The 22647-nt window shown below is 42.6% G+C and overlaps 1 protein-coding gene across 1 annotated transcript in view; it reads right to left on the bottom strand.

The window, feature by feature from the left end:
* Positions 1-288: 288 nt before the first annotated feature.
* Positions 289-22647, bottom strand: part of TTC19 (tetratricopeptide repeat domain 19) — a 101604-nt gene continuing 79245 nt past the window's right edge. Inside the window, exons 8-10 of the mRNA XM_073616882.1 lie at positions 10155-10309; positions 6134-6296; positions 289-625 (exon numbers count right to left, since the gene is read on the bottom strand). Of these exons, the coding sequence (XP_073472983.1) occupies positions 474-625; positions 6134-6296; positions 10155-10309 (470 nt within the window). The 3' untranslated portion in view covers positions 289-473. The remainder of the gene's footprint in view (positions 626-6133; positions 6297-10154; positions 10310-22647) is intronic.

Below are 22647 nucleotides of genomic sequence, written 5' to 3'. Positions count from 1 at the left end.
AATATGAATTAAATAAATAAAAGTCCCTAAATCTATCCCGTAGTTTGTAGACACGATAACTTTTGCGCAAACCAATCAATATATACGTCTATAAGATCTATTTGTGGGAAAAAAAGGACATCAATTTTGTTTGGGTACATCGTCGCACGACCGCGCAATTTTTAGTTAAAGCGACGCAGTGCCATATCGCAAAAAATGCTCTGGGGGTCAAATCTTCCAGGGCTGACGTGATTAAAGAAACAGAACTGCCATTATAGATGCAGGAAATTTACAAGAAACGGTTGAAGGTAGAGTTTAAAAATATTTAAAACATTTTATTTACAGTTTCACATTAAAAATGTGATCTACAGTTTAGCAATAAAAAAAAAAAAGTCCATGTACAGCCAACCTGCATTCTTTATCATAATTAACAAAAGATCCAGCATTCTGGCAGAAGGTAGTACAGAAGTCTGCATTTTTAATAAAATGGACACTCAGATCTTTTGGCTTTTTTCCTCCTTCCGCATAGTGAGTTTAGAAAGTCCTTCTTGGATATACCGAACAGATATGGCATCCTTCTTCTCCTCTGCCTTTTTCAGCGCCTCCCTGAAGATCCGTTCAGCATCTGCCAGGTGTTCTATCCCTCCTTTATAAAGGCCACAAAACATACAAAAATCACATAGAGGAAAGTCCACTTTTACCGTAATAGTGATTACACTTTCTAAAATCACTTTACAGGAACCTTATCTGCAAAGATTGTACCACACTTTTTCTGGGTCTCAGGCCATGCTGTCAGTAATTGATTCAGAACACGCCTTCAGGCTTTAATGGCAGCATGCTGATTCTAGGCCAGTGACTCAAAGTAGTGAAGCTGTAGTAAGGATAACTGCATCAAAGCTGCATCTTTTAAACATAAAATAGTTTCATCCTTGTAGGTTAACCCAAAGCCAACCAATATTTTTGGCAGGACTTGAGGGATACCACTTTGCTCTACCCTTTTTCCCCACTGCGGGCGATTTATCGTGGTTGGAGCTGGTGTATGATGAACATGTGGGGAGGATGGTTGTGGCTGTGTGTCCCTAGTGCTTCAGATTACTTCCGGATGTGGAGCTGATGTGCGGTCTCCTCCAGGGGATATCTCCCACCATACTGGGCATGCCTGACCTTGTCCATCCTGGTGGGTTGGTCGGCGTATGTAACTCAGCGTCTTGTGTTTGGTGGCTGGGATTAATCTACGCGTGTGGGGCCACCCTCTGGATAGTGGTTACGCATGTCCAGTGGTAAGGCAGTTTTCATCTCACCACCTCCTTCCTTTCCAAACTATATGGTTGGGGAGAGCGTGGGTGGGTGAGGAAGGATGTGGCACAGTTGACAGGAGCCATATATTTAAACAGTCCATCCAGCTTGTCTTTTCCTCTTAGCATGCTGCACACATATGGGAAGGCACATGGTCCCTCATCCTACACCAGGTACTTATATGCCTTTCAAAAAGGGCCATATTTACTGTATATGTATTCTATATAGATTTTTGCAAGTGTTATTTTGTACTTAGTATACCCATCATTACAGCTGCGTGGAAAGGAATATTTTGGATATTATTCCTTTGAAGGCCTGCTTCCCATAAACTGTGCTTTTGTTTGTCCTGCTGCTATGGATGGGGATAAGGTGTACTTGCTATATACATGCAAGTTTCAGATTTAAATTTTATGCTGCAGTTTTTGTGTATACTCTTTTTTTTCCCCCTTTTCTTAAAGATTTTGCACCTGCCTCGCACTTCCCTGTCCCTCATTCCTGTGGCTTCTGATGATGGTCTCTGTTCAGGATTTGTATGGATTTTTATGGAAGAATTTTCAACATATTCTTCTGGTAAATTTACGAAAAATAATGTTTTGGAAACATATTTAGTAACAACATATCCTGTAAATATATTCCAGACGTATTTTACTTATATTAGGATATCATTACAATTCTCATATGTATTGTAGAATGTCTTTATTATGTACTGAATTTGTTCCTTATTAGAACGCCCCGCTCCGGAAGAAGTAAATCTGAGAAATGTGTTGAGCTATTGTAACCTCTCCACAGCCTACTTCTGTTTCAACTATTCCATATGTGTGATATTGAACCAGTGTACAGTGCCTTGAAAAAGTATTCATACCCCTTGAAATTTTCCACATTTTGTCATGTTACAACCAAAAACATAAATGTATTTTATTGGGATTTTATGTGATAGACCAACACAAAGTGGCACATAATTTTGAAGTGGAAGGAAAATTATTTTCCAATTTTTTTACAAATAAATATCTGAAAAGTGTGGTGTGCATTTGTATTCACCCCCCCCCCCCCCCCCCCGTACTCTGATACCCCTAATTAAAATCTAATGGAGCCAATTGCCTTCAGAAGTCACCTAATTAGTAAATAGAGTCCACCTGTGTGTAATTTAATCTCAGTATAAATATCGCTGTTCTGTGAAGCCCACAGAGATTTATTAGAAAACCTTAGTAAACAAACAGCATCTTGAAGGCCAAGGAACACACCAGACAGGTCAGGGATAAAGTTGTGGAGAAGTTTAAAGCAGGGTTATGTTATAAAAAAAAAATCCCAAGCATTGAACATCTCATGGAGCACTGTTCAATCCATCATCTGACAATGCAAAGAATATGGCATAACTGCAAACCTACCAAGACATGGCCATCCACCAAAACTGGCAGGCTGGGCAAGGAGAGCATTAATCAGAGAAGCAGCCAAGAGAACCATGGTAACTCTGGAGGAGCTGCAGAGAATCTGTCCACAGGACAACTATTAGTCGTGCGCTCCACAAATCTGGCCTTTATGGAAGAGTGGCGAGAAGAAAGCCATTAGAAGCTCCATTTGCGAGAAGCCATGTGGGGGACACATGGGGGAAGAAGGTGCTCTGGTCAGATGAACTTTTTGGCCTAAAAGCAAAACGCTATGTGTGGGAAAAAAAATTAACACTGCACATCACCCTGAACACACCATCCCCCTGTGAAACATAGTGGTGGCAGCATCATGTTGTGGGGTTGCTTTTCTTCAGCAGGGTTACAAGGAAGTGGGTCAGAGATGACAGGAAGATGGATGGAGCAAAATGCAGGGCAATCTTAGAAGAAAACCTGTTAGAGTCTGCAAAAGACTTGAGACTGGGGCGGAGGTTCACCTTCCAGCACGACAACAAACCTAAACATATAGCCAGAGCTACAATGGAATAGTTTAGATCAAAGCATATTCATGTGCTAGAATGGCCCAGTCACAGTCCAGACCTAAATCTAATTGAGAATCTGTGGCAAGACTTGAAAATTGATGCGCTTTAAATAAATAGTGCATAATATGCTGCTGCGACTAAGCTTAAATCCAGGAATAAAAAATGCATACATGTGAATAAAATAGATAAATAATTATGGTGCTAATACATGTGTTAAAATAGCCAAAATAAATCTTCAAATTGGTGATGTGACGGTGAATATAAATAAATAATAATGAAACTCAGAGTAAAATGTCCAGATAGAGATAAATAGTGGGGGAAAGTAAAAATAATTAAACAGTTCCTTCCCTTAATCCAGATTGATTAACTCACTGGGTTAGATCGTTTGTATCAGGATATTTAGTTTTTCTCGCATCCCACTTTAGCCATAATACTGCTGATGATTCGGCTCTCAGGATAAAGGTTTTATGCAAAGCAAGCAAAGAAAAAATAGATCATTGTGCAGTGAACTTACTAGATAGTGCACAAGCAAAACAGGGACAAGAGATACACTAACAAACTCCAGGTCTATTAGAAGCATTCAACTATGCAGATTGCAGTCAGCCGCTGTGGTCGAAGTTTCCCATAGAGCAGTGGTTCTCAACTCCAGTCCTCGGGACCCACCAACAGGCCAGATTTTAAGTATTACCTTGGGGAGTTGCAGACTAGAATACTGCAATCACTGAGAAGCAAGTGATATCACCTGTGATGTATTTCAGCTATCTTGCAAACCTGGCCTGTTGGTGGGTCCTGAGGACAGGAGTTGAGAACCACTGCCATAGAGAAACAGCTGCTGTTAACCTTCAGGTGTATTGCAGCACTGAACGTCCTAAGCTCCTCCCACGCGTTACATCACTGACACGTTCCTTGAAAAAGTCACGTGTCAGTGATGTAACGCCTGGGAGGAGCTTAGGACGTTCAGTGCTGCAATACACCTGAAGGTTAACAGCAGCTGTTTCTCTATGGGAAACTTCGTCCACAGCGGCTGACTGCAATCTGCATAGTTGAATGCTTCTAATAGACCGGGAGTTTGTGAGTATATCTCTTGTCCCTGTTTTGCTTGTGCACTATCTAGTAAGTTCACTGCACAATGATCTATTTTTTCTTTGCTTGCTTTGCATAAAACCTTTATCCTGAGAGCCGAATCATCAGCAGTATTATGGCTAAAGTGGGATGCGAGAAAAACTAAATATCCTGATACAAACGATCTAACCCAGTGAGTCAATCAATCTGGATTAAGGGAAGGAACTGTTTAATTATTTTTACTTTTCCCCACTATTTATCTCTATCTGGACATTGTACTCAGAGTGTCATTATTATTTATTTATATTCACCGTCACATCACCAATTTGAAGATTTATTTTGGCTATTTTAACACATGTATTAGCACCATAATTATTTATCTATTTTATTCACATGTATGCATTTTTTTATTCCTGGATTTAAGCTTAGTCGCAGCAGCATATTGTGCACTATTTATTTAAAGCGCATCAATTTTATACTTAGTACTATTTGTTTGGTTATCTGATCGCCCTATATTGATAGCAGCTTTAATTTACTGATTTTATTATAGCACTAACTATATTGGTTTATATATATTTTTTAGCACAATTTATTTATATCACACATATTTATCCACATCAGCGCTTGGTTTTTATTCATTTTTTTAAGACTTGAAAATTGCTGTTCACAGATGCTCTGCATCCAATCTGACAGCTTGAGCTATTTTGCAAAGAAGAATGAGGAAAAATGTCACTCTCTAGATGTGCAAAGCTGGTAGAGACATCCCCAAAAAGATTTGCAGCTGTAATTGCAGCTAAAGGTGGTTCTACAAAGTATTGACTCGGGGACTGAATACAAATGCACGCCACACTTTTCAGATATATATTTGTAAAAAATGTTGAAAACCATTTATCATTTTCCTTCCACTTCACAATTATGTGCCACTTTGTGTTGGTCTATCACATAAAATCCCAATAAAATACATTTACATTTTTGGTTGTAATATGACAAAATGTGGAACATTGAAAGGGGGTGTGAATACTTTTTCAAGGCACTGTACATCTGGTGGGCTAATACTATGGCCCTTTCTATTGGTATGTACATGCTGTGGCTGGAGCTATGAACAATAAAATGTACACATTTTTTAATTTTTCTGTTGGATTTGGATTTTAGTATCAATCAACCTGGTTTGTTGGGTTGAAATGACATTAATAAAATTAGTTTTTACTGGATGCATGTTTGTCTTTTCTTGAGTAATAATGCACCAAAAGTGTCCCTTAGTATCTTTTTGGCTGCCTTGGGAGACAGCCATTGATTTAATGAATTATGGGATGTGGTGCTCCTAACAGAAACCTTGGCTTTTTTGAAAATGATTACAATGTATTCCCTGAAAAAAATACTCTAATATATAATACTATCACACAATATATAATACAGAGATATATAAATATAAAAAAAGATCACAGCATAATGATAATATCCTAAAGTTCCCCTGCAGCTACATAAAAGTTTATGTAGGCTAGTAAAGGAAGGGGCAGAGGAGCTGGGCCAGCAAAGATTAGACACTCCCAGAAGAGAAAAGGGCTAGGATGTCAAGAATGAGGGGGCTGTGCTAGGGAACTGACTTTTCTTGGTGCAGTCAAATATTCCAGCAAGTTCAAATTGCAAGAGAATAAAAGATCAATAATGGAAAGGAAACCATTGCAAACATAAAAACTAAAAACATTAAAAATACTGGATTTTTCTGTGCCTTTACCTGAAGTTTTTTCAGTTCATGACAGGGTCTCTTTCATAGTCAAAGAAAGCAAATACCTGATACTGGAGCACATTAAAAAAAGACTACAAAATGTACTTTCTGCTCCAATATAACACACCAAGATTTCTATTGTTTACCTTGATGCATGAGAATCGTTGCCATGTTGGTGAGCAAGATATGGTGATCTGGATGGTCTGCCTTTTCAGCTAGGGGAAGTGCTTGGCTGACAAAGGCATAAGCTTCATCATAGCGGCCCTGTGCTTCCATCACTGTGGCCAGGTCATTGAGCAGGGTGATGGTCTGAATGACATAAAACATGACTGAAAAGGAAAAACGCTTACTACACAGTTATAGTCTTATTCAACAATTACTAAACAAGCGGTGAATCCTAAGAAAGCCAAGTTGTGTCTTCTCAACATAATATAGGTGAAGATACGGGATCCAGATATGCGTTTCATGCCTTTATATGCATTTTACAAGCTTCAATTATTAAAGGAACATTTTCCCGAGAGAGACATGGAGGCTGCCATTTCTGACTTTGCCTTACTAACCCAGAATTAGTATACTTGTTACAAGTCAGTGACTCAAAGTACAAAGCTATACAAATATTTTCATGGATAAGTCATCAAGGGTCATTTCAGTTTCCTTTTGCTTCCTGATGAACAAAGCAGTAGATTCAGGCAATGTGACTTCAATGATGTTCTATTTTCATGCAGAAATAATTGGACTATTAGAGTGTCCGGCCCCTTTCAGGACATCGGCTCATGAATTCCAATGGGGAATGGCTGTTTTTTTGAAGCACCAATTAGAGCCAGAGGCTCTAATAGGCTTCAATATAGGGTGGGTTGGGTCACAGAGAGTGCGCTCTCAGCCCACCCAGGTGTGTTACAACAGTGAATGAATATTCGCTCTTGTAACACTGATCCTCCTCCCAGCCAATCAGGAAGTGGGTTTTGACACCAGTCACCCGAATGGCTGAAAGGTCAGGCAATCTTATTGGATGCCTAGGAGGAGGAGGGGAGGCGCTGGAAGCCGCCATGGAGGAGAGGACTCGGAGCCGAGCCGCTGCACCACGCTGCCTGCCACCCACCACATGGTGCCGCTCGGGGGGGGGGGCTCGGGGTTGTTTGCCGCCCCCCCCCCAGAAAACACCAGCTGCCACTGGACTATTATAAGGGGCAAGTATGCAATCAATTTTTAAGGTTGCATAAGGGGGGATTAGTGTTAGAGTGGGGATCTCCAAACTTTCTAAACAAAGGTCCAGTTTACTGTTCTTCAAGGGGGGGGGGGGGGGGGGGGGCAGACTTTGGCCAGCAGGAGTAGAAAATGTCTTGGTGTCAGTGGGAGGAATAGCGTCCCATCATCGGTGTCAGTGGGAGAAATATCGTCCCATCATTGGTGTCAGTGGGAGAAATAGCATCCCATCATCGGTATTAGGGGGAGGAATAGCATCCCATCATTGATGTCACTGGGAGGAATAGCACCTCACTGTTCGACAGTGAGGGGAATGTCCAAAGGGCCAGATAAAAGCAAGCAAAGGGCCGCAGTTTGAAGACCACTGTGTTAGCGTTACAGGGAAGATTAAAAAGGGGGTGGTCAGAGGGTAGGACTTCACTCCTTGCATGGACAACTATCAGTGCCAATTTACCAACACTGAAAGTTAATGTATCATCATTAAGCCATTTGCATGCACAAGTCTCTTTACATAAAGGGTTGTTTGAAGGATAACATCTGACATCCCTTCAAATGTACATGCTTCAGAAAGCAAGGTCACCACTATTCTGAAGAGAAGTGCTACATCTGGGACTTGTTTAAGGAAGTAAATTAAAGCGTTATTTAACTTCAAAACAAAAATTTTATAGATTAACAATCATTAATGTGCTGGCTGCATTGGCTTGTTAAACTTTTTTTTAGACTCCCTTTCCTTTTTTTCACCTGGTGATCCAGCCAGTCCTGTCATAGGGTGTGTCTGCATTCTGGATGGAGGAGAAATGGAAACATTTTTGGACAGCAGCATTGTCAGGGGAGAGGGTAGTGTTAGATGCACTAGCAGATTTTGATGGACTTGACTAACAAAACTGAACTCCAGCTAACATTTTAAGCAGTTACAGCAAATATTTTTTCTTTCATTTTAGGTTAAAGGTTTTACATAAATGAATAAAAGCTAACCATTGTAAGCACTTTTGTCAGTGTTAAACGGTTTGTCTCAACCCTCTAACTGCCTCTTTTGCTGGACAGCTTGGTCTGGTACAGAAAGCTGAAAAACAACATTTTAGTTACGCTTCTTCACTCCCTTTTTCTGTCCTAACACATAATCTGCATTAATAAAATGACTTTGTTGCATTCACCCAACACCTTTCCAGGCTCAGTTCAGCCAAGCTCTGTCTAACCAGCCAATCAGAGACTCTTCCTGAAAATATGTCTTGGATGGTAACATCTTTTAAAGAATAAATTCACTTAAAAAAAATAAATGCACTTTTTTTGTAGGTAAAAAAAAACATGCATTTATTATTTTTTGTTGCAGGAGCCTGGAAAGCATTGCACCAGCGATCAGCAATGGGCAGCGCTAGGAACATGTTACATGTTCCCGAAGGTGAACTTATCTTTTAAGTAGCTCCACATCAGTGGCTAAATCTGACACCAGTACAGACTGAGTAGGTGTTGGGTAGGTACACATACTGTACTTTTTTTTTTTTTTTTTTATATATATATATTATTTGGCACATGAGATGTTAGGATAGAGGATGGGGTGGTGGACTGAAAAAAGCAGAGCTAGGTCCCTTTCACACGGGGCAAACTCTGTAAAGCTCTTCCGCCTGCTCAGCAGGGGATCTTTCCGCTGATTCCCCACTGAACAGGCAGATGACAGGTCCGTGTCCACTCCACTATGCAGAGCAGACATGGACACAGCCCACTGTTCTCTAAGGGAAGGTTGGATTGAAACAGTCCGCCTGACCGTTTCCATCTGACTGTCATCCGATCCGCCAGATGGTAGAATGTATCCCCCATCCATCTGTTTTTGGCAGACAGGATCGGATGCCAGTGGGTGTCAGCAGACACATGTCCGCTTCATAGAGGACAATAGAGGTTCCGATCAGGTCCACTTGAAAAACTGACAGGCAGACCTGATCAGATCACCCGTGTAAAACTAGCCTTACATTTATATTTTACATCTGCTTTAAGTGCCCCAAACGAGGAAAGAAAGCAAAAAGTAAAAAAAAAAAAAATAAAAGAAACCACATGAAAGTTAGGAAAGTGATGATTCCAATGTTATGACCCAGGAGCTGTTATCAGAATAATTCAACCAACAATACAACATGTGGAAGACTGTAAAATATTCCGAAACACAATTTTACAAGGTTTTTAATGCAAGTTGTTAATCTTAAATTAATCTCACCAAAAACATACGTTTACTAACAGCAAAAGTTCATATTATTCTGTATCAATAAATTGTATGTGCATGTCAGTGAAGATTTAGTTAAAGGGTAAGTTCACCTTTAACGAAAATCTGTAAGGTGATCTTACACTGGACCCCCTCCCCATGGTCACGCTGTACCTGAGGCCGGCGATCGCCCGCTAGGAGACATTGGGTCGCAACTGAAATTCCCTGTGGCTTAATCTCCTAAACGTACCTCGTAAGGGTACGTATAGGAGGCATTCTAATTAGTCGGTACCATCACATGGATGGCACCGACCAATCAGAACCTGCCTAGCCAGTCCTGTCAGCTGGGGGAGAAGAGAGAAAACCACAGGGATTTCAAATCCCTGGATCGGTAAAGCGGCGACCCAATGTCTCCTAGCGGGTGATCGCCGGCCTCAGGTACAGTAGGACCAGAGGGGATGGGCAGGGGGTTCAGTGTAAGTTCACCTTACAGATTTTCTGTAAAGATAAACTTACACTTTAAGAATCTTTTCATGGGATCCTGGATTCCCAATCCCAATGCAAGGGAATTCATTAGCAATGTACCTGTGGGGTTTTCCACACATATGCCACAGACAGCATTTTACAATCAATTTTGTTCAGGTAAAGCTGGGCATACATTATACAATTTTCTTCTACAATTTACTGTAGTGTACAGATTCCTTTAGATTTCCCTTGTATAATGTATGGCTAGCCTAACTGTGCAACCTGTGACCCAAGTCTGGTTTTCTACTGACCTGCGGGTGAAGATCTCCTTGCTCCTCCTTACAGATGTGGAGTGCTCTCTCCAACATGACCTGTGCATGTAAAAGCTGTGATTGGCTCACTAGGTAACGTGCGTATGAATCCAGACTCAGACCCAGGAGAAGCCGCGTGTTTGTCTTTTCCTCTGCTGTAAGCACAAAATAAGTTTTTTTAAAAATGGAGCGTACAAAGTACAAGTGCAGACATATTTATTAAAAATTGGGGGAAAGAAAACACTACCAAGACTTACCAATCAGGAAACGTGTTTCAATTTTCCAGAAAAAAAAAAAAAAACCAAGAGGAAACCTGAGAACAACAACTCTTTTGTTCTCATTTTCCTATTTAGTCTCCTAAGGCTTACAATTTTAATATGAGACACTAAGGCCAGAAACACACCTAAGTTTTTAAATTTTTTTTTAAATGAAAATAAAATGCATCAAAATGCATGTCAACACACATACTGTAAGGTGCATTCAAACAAATGTCAATACACATCATGATGCATGGTGATACCCAATGGAAAATGCATTGCAACAGGTGCTAAGATGTACAGCGACAAACAATGACATGCGTTTTGATGCAGTTTTCTTTTATAGCAATGGAAAACACATCAAGGAAAAAATGCAACAAACACAGAAAGGTGCGTTTTGTGTGTTTCCAGCCTGTTTTTTTTTTTTTTCTAATCTAGGTGAAGATAGTTTTCACACAGCCAACATGTCTGGGTTCAGAGCTGTATTTTAAAGTAAATTGTAAAGTCTCGTTGAAAAAAATAAGAATAAATAACAAACATGTCATACTTACTTGCTCTGTGGCAGTGGATTTGCACAGAGCAGCCCGGATCATCCTCTTCTTGGGTCCCTCTTCGCTGCTCCTGGCCCCTCCCTCCTGTCAAGTGCACATACAGCAAACAGCTTGCTATGGGGGCACCCGAGCCGAGTCACAGCTCCCTGTGTCCATTCAGACATGGGGCCACGCCCCCCATCTCCTGATTGGCTAACTCACTTGACTGACAGCCGCAGGAGCCAATGGCGCTACTTTGCTGTGTCTCAGCCAATCAGGAGGAGAGTCCCCAATGGCTAAGACACTCGTGGACATCGCTGGACAGAGATGAGGCTCAGGTAAGTATTAGGGGGTGCTGGAGAGGCTGCTACACACAGAAGGTTTTTTTTATCGTAATGCATAGAATGCATTACGATAAAAAACCTTCTGCCGTTACAACTCCTTTAAGCCCCCGTTCACACCTATGCGAATTGGATGCGGCTTACACCGCATCCAATTCGCAGGACATTTTAAAATACATTCATTTGAATGTATCTGGTTCACGTATGTGTGTTGCATTCGCACTGCGCATTGCACAAAAACGTGTGCGTTTTTTGGGCATTGCGGTGCGAATTACAAGCCCATTATCTCCTATGGGAGCGCATCTGATTCGCAGATGCATTTCGTTCTGAACAAGGATTTTCTCCTTCTCTTCACTACACCTCCCCCCCCCTCTCCCTGCTCACTGATCCGCAGCTACAACGCAGTGAAACCTTTGAACAACTGATTTTTATCTTCCCAGGGAAACCTGAGCTTCAATTCGCACCACACATGTGTGAACCCAGACTAAAGCTGAACTCTAGGAAAATATTGGTAGACAAGTTAGGCATGTCAGTACAAGTCTGATCATTGGAGGAAAGCAGACCGAGTTCCCAGCACAGCTAGGGAACTGACCATTTATGAGCTCTCCTGCCTAGTGTGGTCTGTTTTTAACATAAAAGTAGAGGGACTGGCAGGAACACCAGGGATTTCACACAAAGGAAGCAAAAAAAAAAAAAGAGAATGTGATAAGTTTTTTACAAGTACATGGTACAACATACACATATCAGGCATTTTAAATGCTGGGGTAAAACACTTTAACGTAGCTCTGTATTTATTAATACATCAGTAAATGTATATTGGTAAATGCAAACATTGTAAGTATTTGAAGCTGACCTGGTATCAGCTTCTTACAGCAGGACTGGAGTATGAGCGAAAGAAGCATTCTGGAGAAAGCAGAGCGACGAGAGATGAGCTCATCACTAAGCTGCTTCTCTGTTCACTGTCCAGTCACAAGCCAGGGGGTCCAAGATGAACTGTGCTCAGAGAAAGTGGGTTGGTCAATGCTGACTAACAGACTAAGCACATCTAACTGAAGAAAGAAAAGAAAACAAAAACAAACACACACACACACAAACACTGCAGAGAAAATCTCAGGTGAAAATTGGCATGTCCATGGGCTTCCCAACTCTCAGCAGACTGATATTGTGTGGTGAACAGTCTGATCTGACCTTTTTCTTACATTTCACGCATACACAAACATGGTGAAAATATTATGATTGTTTTTTATAAACACTAATTTAAAAAGTATATAGATATTGGTCAACTGAAGAATATATAAACATTAGATATTTACTTAAAATTATGCCATTTTCACTACGGTATTGTCTATTATTAAAAGAGAAGTATGTTTTTTTTATAGATTCATACTTAACTAGGTGGATGCAGCATCAGACAGATGCTGCATCTGTCCTCCCGCTGTCTCTTCACTGAGAACTGAACCACTGAACATCGCCGATGGCTCAGTTCTCTCAGCTCCCTGAGCGGAGAAATGCTGTCTGTCAGTCAGCAGCTCTCCGGCTCTGCTTCTCCACGCTCACTCGGCTCGCTGAGAGGCTGAGACTGCCATCAGTCCAGGCACCTGGTGGATCCAGACTCCCAAAGTTGGGATGACAGGCTGCCTGGACTGATTCCAGAGACGTCAGCGGAGAGCGGACTTCAGACCGTTCTCTGCTGAAAACGGGTCACAGGAGTGCAAAACTAATTGCACTCCTTTGACCCACAGGAGAAGCCCAGCCAAACAAGCTCAAGCTGGACTTCTTCTTTAACCACTTCCCGACCGTCGCACGCCGATGTACGTCGGCAGAATGGCACGGCTGGGCAAATGGGCGTACAGGTTAAGTCCCATTGAATGCCCCGCCGTGCCATTGCATATGCGCCGCTGGCGCCATGCGCCGGCAGCTCAGTGAGTCGGGTCGCGGGTCCCGCGGACTCGATCTCCACGGAGAAACCCGCGATCGCCTCACGGAGAGGACAAACGGGGAGATGCTGATGTAAACAGCATCTCCCCGTTCTGCCTAGTGACAGTGTCACTGATCTCTGCTCCCTGTCATTGGGAGCAGAGATCGGTGACGTGTCACAGCTAGCCCATCCCCCCTACAGTTAGAAAACACTCCCTAGTACTGACTTAACCCCTCCCCTGCCCCCTAGTGGTTAACCCCTTCACTACCAGTGTCATTTACACAGGAATTAGTGCATTTTTATAGCACTGATTGCTGTATGACAATGGTCCCAAAAATGTCTGACGTGTCCGCCATAATGTCGCAGTCCCAATAAAAATCGCTGATCACCGCCATTACTAGTAAAAAAAAAAAATTATTAATAAAAATGCCATAAAACTATCCCCTATTTTGTAAACGCTATAACTTTTGCGCAAAGCAATCAACAAACGCTTATTGAGATTTTTTTACCAAAAATATGTAGAAGAATACGTATCGGCCTAAACTGAGGAAAAAAAATGTTTTTTTTAATTATTTTTTGGGGATATTTATTATAGCAAAAAGTAAAAAATAATGCGTTTTTTCAAAATTGTCGCTTTTTTTGTTTATAGTGCAAAAAATAAAAACCGCAGAGGTGATCAAATACCACCAAAAGAAAGCTCTATTTGTGGGGAAAAAAGGACGTCAATTTTGTTTGGGAGCCACGTTGCACGACCTCACAATTGTCAGTGCCGAGTCGCAAAAAACGCTCTGGTCAGGAAGGGGGTAAATTCTTCCGGGGCTGAAGTGGTTAAGTATTGTGAATAATTGTTTTATATTTGTCTTGCCCTATGGGTACACTATTTGTTTAGTTATATGCTTATATATAATTAGTAAATATTATGAGGTTGATTTACTAAAGGCAAATATACTGTGCACAGCAGATCTGAAGGAAAGCTCTGAAATGAGGGAAAGCTCTGAAATGAGGGAAAGCTCTGCTGACTTCTATCATTCAATCACGTGCAAGCAAAATGCTGATTTCATTTCCTTGTATGTTCCCCTCAGATCTAGAGCAACTGCCCTTGCAGTGCACAAACTTATTTCCTTTAGTAAATCTATTCTGTAAACAGAACTAAATGCAATTTTTTTGTCCCCATTGGGGAGGAGATTTCCTTTCACTTCCTGCCTCATAGTCAAAACAGAAAGTGAGAGAAAGCCCACAAACTGTCAGAACCCCTGTCTGTCACCAAAACTAGGATTTCTCTCTATTCCTGTTCTGGTGGCAACCCAAAATTTGGGATTTTTTTTTCACTTTTGGTGGTAACAGTAAACATGACAAATAGAGGGGGGTGAATCTCCTTAACAGGGGCACAGACAGCAATAAAAACCTGACAAATGTTCTAATCCCTCTCCACTCCATCCATAACTAAAGATAAAAGATTTGCCTTTTGTACTTTAACATGTGAGCGGAAAAAGAAAAAAAAATGAGTTGGCCGTGAAAGGGTTAAAACGGCCATAAAGTCGAATAAAACTGGCGATCACGCCTCCAACTCATGTCTGCGGACATCACTGCTCCCCTGCTGAGCCCTGTGCATCTGCTGCACCCTCTTTTATATTAAGGCCCCATTCACATCTGCGGAAATGTGTGTTTCCACGTGCTTTCCTGGAATGCAAGAAAACTGCGCAAAGAACGCGCAGTGCCGTCAATTTTTAATGGCACCTCAAATGAGGCTAGCAGACACGTTTTACCAAAAAACACACAAAAGTTCCATACCGGAAAAGGTCCTGGAGCTTCTTTTGTCGCATGTGGGGAAACTCATTCAAAAGCAATGGGCTGCCCTATGCTGTGGTGTAAAAAATGCACCAAATAAAACGTGGAAAAAAGGTGCAACAAATGCGATGCAGCAGTGTGAATGGGGCCCCATTCCCCTGCATACCAGCTGCAAGTTAAAATCAGGAAGACTGCAAATGCCTGCACCAACTCTCAGCAAGAGAGAGAGAGAAAATACAGAGAAAAATGATTGATGCAACATGACATTAGCAGCCTCTCTTGTCTGTAGCTCTGATAGTGTCATATTACACATACTGTTAGTAATTATTGTAGCTTTGTTTTGGGCCTAGACCGCACAAAGGGTTCAAAAATAACTCATGGTAATGTGAGAATGCGAGGTTTGAGCCTCCCAAACTAATACCAGAAGGATCATGAAAAAAAAAAAAAAAAAAAAATGTAAAAAAGTAGATTTTGGGGTACAATGATGAAATTAAAATATTTACCGCTTGCCGACCACCCCATAGCAGATTTACTGCTACAGGGCGGCCGCGCTGTGCAGAATCATATATATATATATATATATATATATATATATATATAGAGCAAAATTTTGGGCAAGAGCGCCCCGCCGCCGGCTCGCTACCACTGTGATTTTACACAGGGGGTCCAGCAGACGCGATGTCTGCTGAGACCCACCGATCATTCGGTACACTGACAGAATGGCAGTAAGTCTATGTAAAAAAGGCAGATTGTGATGCTGTTAGTGCAGAAGACATAGATCCTGTGTTCCTGTAAAAGTAGAAAAAATGATCTATGTCTTCCATTAGTAAAAGCACCTCCCCCACACTAGTAAAGCACTGGTCAGGCACACATTTATTTCTTTGATCACCCCAGATGTTAACCCCTTCCCAGCCATTAGTACAGTGACAGTGCATATTTTAGCACTGGTCACTATATTAGTGCCACTGTGTGGCAATGTGAATTTCACATTGAAACTCCAACAGATTTCAACGCTCCACCAGAGTGTAACCTTCACAAGGAGACTCCACCAGAGTGTGACCTTCACAAGGAGACTCCACCAGAGTGTGACCTTCACATTCAGGGTCCACCAGAATGTGAACTTCACATTGAGACTGCCAAAAAGTGACATTCACATTGATGATCCACCAGAATGTCCCATCCACTGTGAGACTCCAGCAAAAAGTGGCGTTCACATTCAGACTCCACCAAAACATTGTGTTCGCTTTACGCTTCCTTCAGAAAGTGACGCTGACATGGAGACTCCATGAAAACATTGCGTTTGCTTTCAGATTCCACCAATAAGTGATGTTCACTATAACATTCCACGAAAACTTTGCAAACTCCTTGGGTTGACTTTGATGCTCCACCAGACTGACCGTCGCATTCAACCTCCACCAGAGAGTGACCTTCACATCGAGACTTCACTAGAACATGGCATTCACACAAACTCCACCAGAGTGTAACCTTCACATGGAGACTCCACCAGAGTGTGACCTTCACATGGAGACTCCACCAGAAAGTGACGTTCAAATTGAGACTCCACCAGAATGTGACCTTCACACTAAGACACCGCCAAAAAGTGACATTCACATTGACACTCCACCAGAACATCACATTCACTTTGAGACTCCAGCAAATAGGGACTTTCACATTAAGACTCCACCAAAACGTCGTGTTCACTTTATGCTTCCTTCAGAAAGTGACGCTGACAGTGAGACTCCATGAAAAGGTGACATCAGCGCCCCCTGCAGAAAAACCCTTGATCATCACAGCACCAAAACAAAAGAAAAAAACAAAAAAGAGAAACAGAAATAGAAAAAAAATTAAAAGAAGCTAAGGTACCTGTGACCAAGAGAGCAATACCACCAGCTCTCTTTACGAACAGGAGATGGCACACTTATTGGTGACCACAGGAGTCAGGAGAATCCTAACACTTTTTTGCAAGTGTGCATTGGACCGGCAGTGAGGGGAGGTTGGAGGCTGGAAGACTTTTCCTTTTTCTGAAAGTGTGCATTGGAGTGGCTATAAGGGGAGATTGGAGGCTGGTAGATTTTTCTCTTTTCTGCAGGCATGTGTTGGACCTCTGTGAGGGGACGTTGGAGGCCAGTAGACTTTTCTTTTTTCTGCAAGCGTGTGCTTGGCCAGCTGTGATGGGAGGTTGCAGGGCGATAGACTTCTGCAAGCATGTGTATGTCCAGCTGTGAGAGGAGGTTGGAGGCCAGTAGCCATTATTTGCAGGTCTGTGTTGGACCAGCTATGAGGGGAGGTTGGAGGCCAGTAGTCTTTTTGTGTAGGCTGGTGTTTAACCGGCTATGGGGGGAGATTGGAGGTCGGTAGACTTCTCTCTTTTCCGCAGGTGTGTGTTGGACCAGCTGTGAAAGGAGGTTGGAGGCCAGTAGACTTTTTTATTTTCTTCCGGCCAATTGTTGGATGAGCTATGAGGGGAGTTTGGAGGTTGGTAGTCTTTTCTTGCAGGCGTGCATTGGGTCAGCTGTGAGAGGAGGTTGGCGCTGGTAGTCATTTTGGCAGGTGTGCGTTGGACCAGTTATTAGGGGAGGTTGGAAGCCAGTAGACTTTTTTGCAGATATTTGTTGGACCGGCAAGGTCCCTGAAAACACCTGGGTTGGTACCTGGGTAAAACAATGGGTTACCCAAAGTTGGGTACAGAGGGAATGGGGCCAGGGAGAGTTTGGATTTCTGGAATGCCCTGGCAGAGCAAGAGATTGTGGGGTCAAGCAGAGGATGGGCTTTCAAGGATGCGAGAGAGGAAGAATGTTAGGGATGCACCAGGGTAGGTGGCTCAGAAGGGAGCTAGTTGTGGATTGTTGCAGAGGGACTCTCTTTCGGGTCTCCGTGTTAGTGCCAGTCCAATAGTCATGTAACGTGTGCTGCGGCTTGGTTTTTGTAGAGGGCAGGGAACGCCAGGCCTTCATACCTTTTGAGGAGGGCCAGGGTAATTGATTTAGGTCTGGGGAGTTTTTGGGCCCACATGAATTTAGAAAAAAAAAAGAGTTCACTGCTTAAAGGAAGGAGGGAGGGATGTAGATTGGGAGGGTCATAGGAAAGTAGAGGAATTTTGGGAGGATTGTCATTTTAAAGGATATTGCAGAGCCCTAACCAGGAAAAGGGGCTAGTGTTTCATTTTTGTAGAAGTTGACGGTCCCTGTAAAGGAGAGGAGGGAAGTTGAGCTCAAAAGTGTGTTTTAGATCCACAGGAATGTGAGTACCAAGGTATTTCAGAGCTTTAGTTGCCTAGTGGAACTTGAAGCTTGTTTGGATGGATGGCTCGCGAATTAGTACGGGGCATGGCTACAGTCATGGCCTTGGATATTTGTATATTAATTTTAAAGAATGTGAGGTCTCCATCGAGAATCAAGTGCTTTAGAAGGATAGGGAAGTGGAGACAAAGGCAACCCTGTCTGGTCCCATTTGTGATAGGAAATGGGTAAGACAGAATACCATTCGTCTTGACTACTGCACAGGGGGTAGAATAAATTGTGTTAGTCCATTGGCAGAAATTGTGGCCTAGGCCTATAGGTCTTTGTGCGGTGAAGAGGAATTGCCAATTTACCTGATCAAAAGCCTTTTTGGCAACGGTTGATAGGAAGAGGCATGAGGTCTTGGTGGAGGAGGTAACATAGAGGAGGTTGGTCACCTTAATGACATTGTCCCTGGCCTCCCTAGTGGGGAGAAATCCTACCTCGTCCAGGTGCATATTCGTGACGTGTGGCAAAAGACGGTTAGTGAGGATTATGGTGACAATGGTGGTCTTCAAGTCCTGGATCAAGAGGAGGCCAGTAGTTTTTTTCAGGTGTGTTTTGGACCTTTTATTGCTATAATGGAAGGGGATTTCACATATTATTGCAAATATCTGCAACCAAAACCTGTTTTTTAATGAAATTGTTGAACTAGTTAAGACTCAATGTATTTCTTGCTATGCATGTCTCCATTTGGAAATTATGTTAAAGTAGCGTTAGGGACCGCATGTTGCATAGGGGCCTTGACGTGGCAGTGCGGCTTTACATAGATTTGCAAAATGAATCCAACGTAAACCAAACACAAACTGTTCAAACAATTTAGATTTTTAAATTTTGCTGACTGGCAAGTGTTCTAGTAAATTCTGTGTATCATATGGTTCTGTGAACTGCCATGCTTAAGCACTGAATCACACTTTTGTGTGTTATTGCAATGTATGTTATCACATGTTACATGCATTAGTGTGTTGCAGTGCCATTCATTGTCAATGATACCTCAGCACATTGACCCAGCGCACTTCCAAATCATATGTGTTGCAGTGCACCACAGTGCACATCAACACAGCCTGTGCTTGAACACAACGCAACAAGATGGACAGCTGTAGCATTACATTCTAATCTTGTGTGGCTTCTGTTTAGCGATCGATCTCTACTACACAACTGAGTAAATTTGTTAGCTGCTGACAGATTTAACTGCTCTCTATAGGCACACCACAGGCTCACTTTAACCCCTGACCCTAAAGCCAAACCAAACTTATTTTTTTAAATCAGCTCAGTACAAACTGGAGGCATAAAAAAAAAAAAAAAAAAAAAAAAGAAATAAAAAATGTAAAGCCATACAGTTTGTTATCTTTAAACATCAGCCACAACCCGACTAGAAAAGCCTGTGCGATGCCAGTATGCTACAGGAAAGGTCCCTTGCTCTATATGGGGAAGCAGCAGTCTCTCTGCAGAGATCCAGCTTGCTCCTTGAAGGGTCAGAGCTAGAGCTCCCCAACAACAGGGAGCATGAGCTGCATTGATTGCAGTGCCATAGCTCAGACTCAGCAGGGGGCATGTTGGACCTTTGCAGAGAGATGATTGCTTCCACACAGAAAGCAAGGGCCCCACTTTGCAGCTGCTGGCAGGCTGTGGCTGTTTTTCCCAACTGCAATACACTGAACGCCTTTTTGTCATGATGCACTTGGAACGTACTGTATTTAGCTGATTTAAAGCGAATAAAGGTTCATTTGGGTTTTAATGGAGTGGCAGGAGAGTGAAAGGAAGGTGAATATGTGCACTTGAAGAGGGCGGCAGTAAAAATGCATCTACAAAATGTAATATATTACAGTTTACTAGTCCTAAGATGTGGTGGCTGCATGAGTTCTTTTTTTCCTTTGTTTTCATTTGATGATCCTGCCAGTAACATATTTCCTGTCCTAGGGTGACAAAGCTCATTCACCTTACTGTATGTATGGGAAAGCATCATAGCCACTCTTGGGCATAAAGTGTGTTAGGACTATAGGACACGCCCCTCCTGATCTTCATAACATAAGGGGCAGGTGTTCTGTAGTCTATAGAGAAGAACTCAGGGCTGACAATACTGCTTGAGGTTTCAGTGCAGCACAGGCACAGAGCACAAGAACTTACAATCTTAATGGATTTTTTGGCAGGCATTTTTTTAAATGGGACGAAATAGGAGATGTTCATTGTTAGGGTTTACATACATATGAGCTCTGAGGAAAGGGGCATGACCCCCGAAACACGTCAGCTGGCCAACCATCTGTACCTAGGACGGGATACTTTTCCGTTCAAGTTGGAGCAGATCATGTTCACTTGATGTTTTTATTTCCATGTGAGTATCCATTTGTCTATGTAGATTTAATAAAATTTATCAACGGTAATGCACAAGGAAGTTGCGTCCTCCTTTATGTTTTTGCATAAAACATGTAAACGTGTAAAAGACTTCCTGGTCAGTGGAGGGCTGGACCCTTGAGGGGCATTGTGAAAAGAAGTGGGACCAAAGATTCCCCTTGGGTTTAGTGCTAAAGTGTTTTGGACTACATAGGGTTTACATACCCTTTAACCCAGTGGTGTATTCCATACATCAGCAACACTGGGGGGTTTTACACACACACACACACACTCCCTCCACCATGTCCTCTGTATCACCTGTACAGTTAAAGGGCCAGTTCATCCAAAAGTGATATTTCAGTTATAAGTGGAGTCTGCTGGGCTTAGTCTCCCACTGGCTTCTTATGTCTGCTGTAGTATCACCTTACAATAGTCTCTTGCTTTGTTCCTGCCCACAACGAGGTGCTCCCATTTCATCTGTTGCATGCACCATCCAATGAGTTGGGATAGATTAGCCCCCCATGTAATGGTTGGAGTAAGGGATCTCAGTTCCAGACATCTCATCACAACATATGAGATACAGTTAGGTAGTAGAACGCTCCTTCATCTATGTGACCCACAACAAAAATTACAGGTATCCCTCAAGGCTCCACCAAGTCTTTTTGCATGACAAACCGCTAGGATTGCTGACAAGGACAGAGCTCGTCCCAGCTCAAAACATCCAGTAGGCAAAGAAAGTCCTAAAAGTCACACATCACAGCAAAACCCTGTAAGGAGGTATATGCCGGCCTCAGCCCGGCTACGTCCCCAATGCATTTAACTCTGCCTCCAGAGCTTAATCATGGGGAAGTAAGGCTCCTCCATCAACCAAATGAGCGTTAATAACTCAGCATTTGTGCCAGTTGACACACTATTAACCTCCAACATTGGTGTCAGTGGACATAGTAATAACTCTCAGCATTGTTGTCATTTGACACAATAATAAACCTAACATTGGTGTCAGTGGACACAATAATAACCTGGAGCTGAATACCCACAGGAGACATTGGTGTTAGTGGTAATAATAAGCCCTGCCATTTGCATCAGTGGACGCAATAATAACCCTGACTTTGGGGTCAGTGGATGCAAAAAAAAAAAAAAGCCCTCTACATGGGTGTCACTGAACTCAATATTAAAGCCCAACATTGATGTGGACACAATATTAATCCACCCAACATTGTTGTCAGTGAATGCAATAATAACTCTCAGCATTGGTGCCAGTTGACACAATAAAACCCCCAACATTGGTGTCAGCGGATGCTATATTAACCCCCAGCATTGTTGTCAGTGAACGCAATACTAACCCCCAACATTGATGTCAGTGAATGCAATACTGACCCCCAATATTGGTGTCAGTGAACGCACTATTAACCCCCAACATTGGTGTCAGTGGGGGGGATGCTGCAAACACAGGTTTTTTTTTGCATACTAGTCTCCACAGCGGCGTATCATCAATGTGTGCAAGGTGTTCACTGTGACCCACACTGCACACATGGATGGTCCCCTGGTTCACAGCTGGGGATGATCATTGCAGTGGAAGAGACAGGTGCAAGCACCAATCTCCCTGTATAGCAGGACAGCCACTTCTCCTCTCCCTCCCGCGGCTGTGAGCTGAAATGCCATGCAGGGAGATCGGTGCTCACAGCTGTCCCTCCGGCAGCACCGATCATCCCCGGCTGTTCCCTGTGTCCTCCTCCTCGTCTATGCCCCTTCCGTGTGCTCCGTCAGCCACTGCTCCAGCCTCATGTTTGCTCCTCTTCCACCCCCCTCATCCCCCCGCAGCCAGCTTCCCTCCTCTCCTGCCGGCTACTGTGGGGAATGTTTCAGGATGGAGAGCGGAGGAAGGGGCCAGTAAATATGTAATTACCGGCCCTGTCCCTTTCTCTGTCTCCCTTTCTCTGTCTCAAAGGGGAGATGTCAGAGGTCTGTTTAGACCTCTGATATCTCACCAATGCCTACCAACAGGGCTGATTAAAAAAAAAATTGCAATAAATATAAAAAAAAATTTAAA

Source organism: Aquarana catesbeiana, linkage group LG02 (genome assembly GCF_042186555.1).
Source record: "Aquarana catesbeiana isolate 2022-GZ linkage group LG02, ASM4218655v1, whole genome shotgun sequence".
In the NCBI taxonomy this organism is placed as follows: domain Eukaryota; kingdom Metazoa; phylum Chordata; class Amphibia; order Anura; family Ranidae; genus Aquarana; species Aquarana catesbeiana.
Note: the sequence above shows the minus strand (reverse complement) of the source record. Positions and strands in the feature narration are given on the sequence as shown.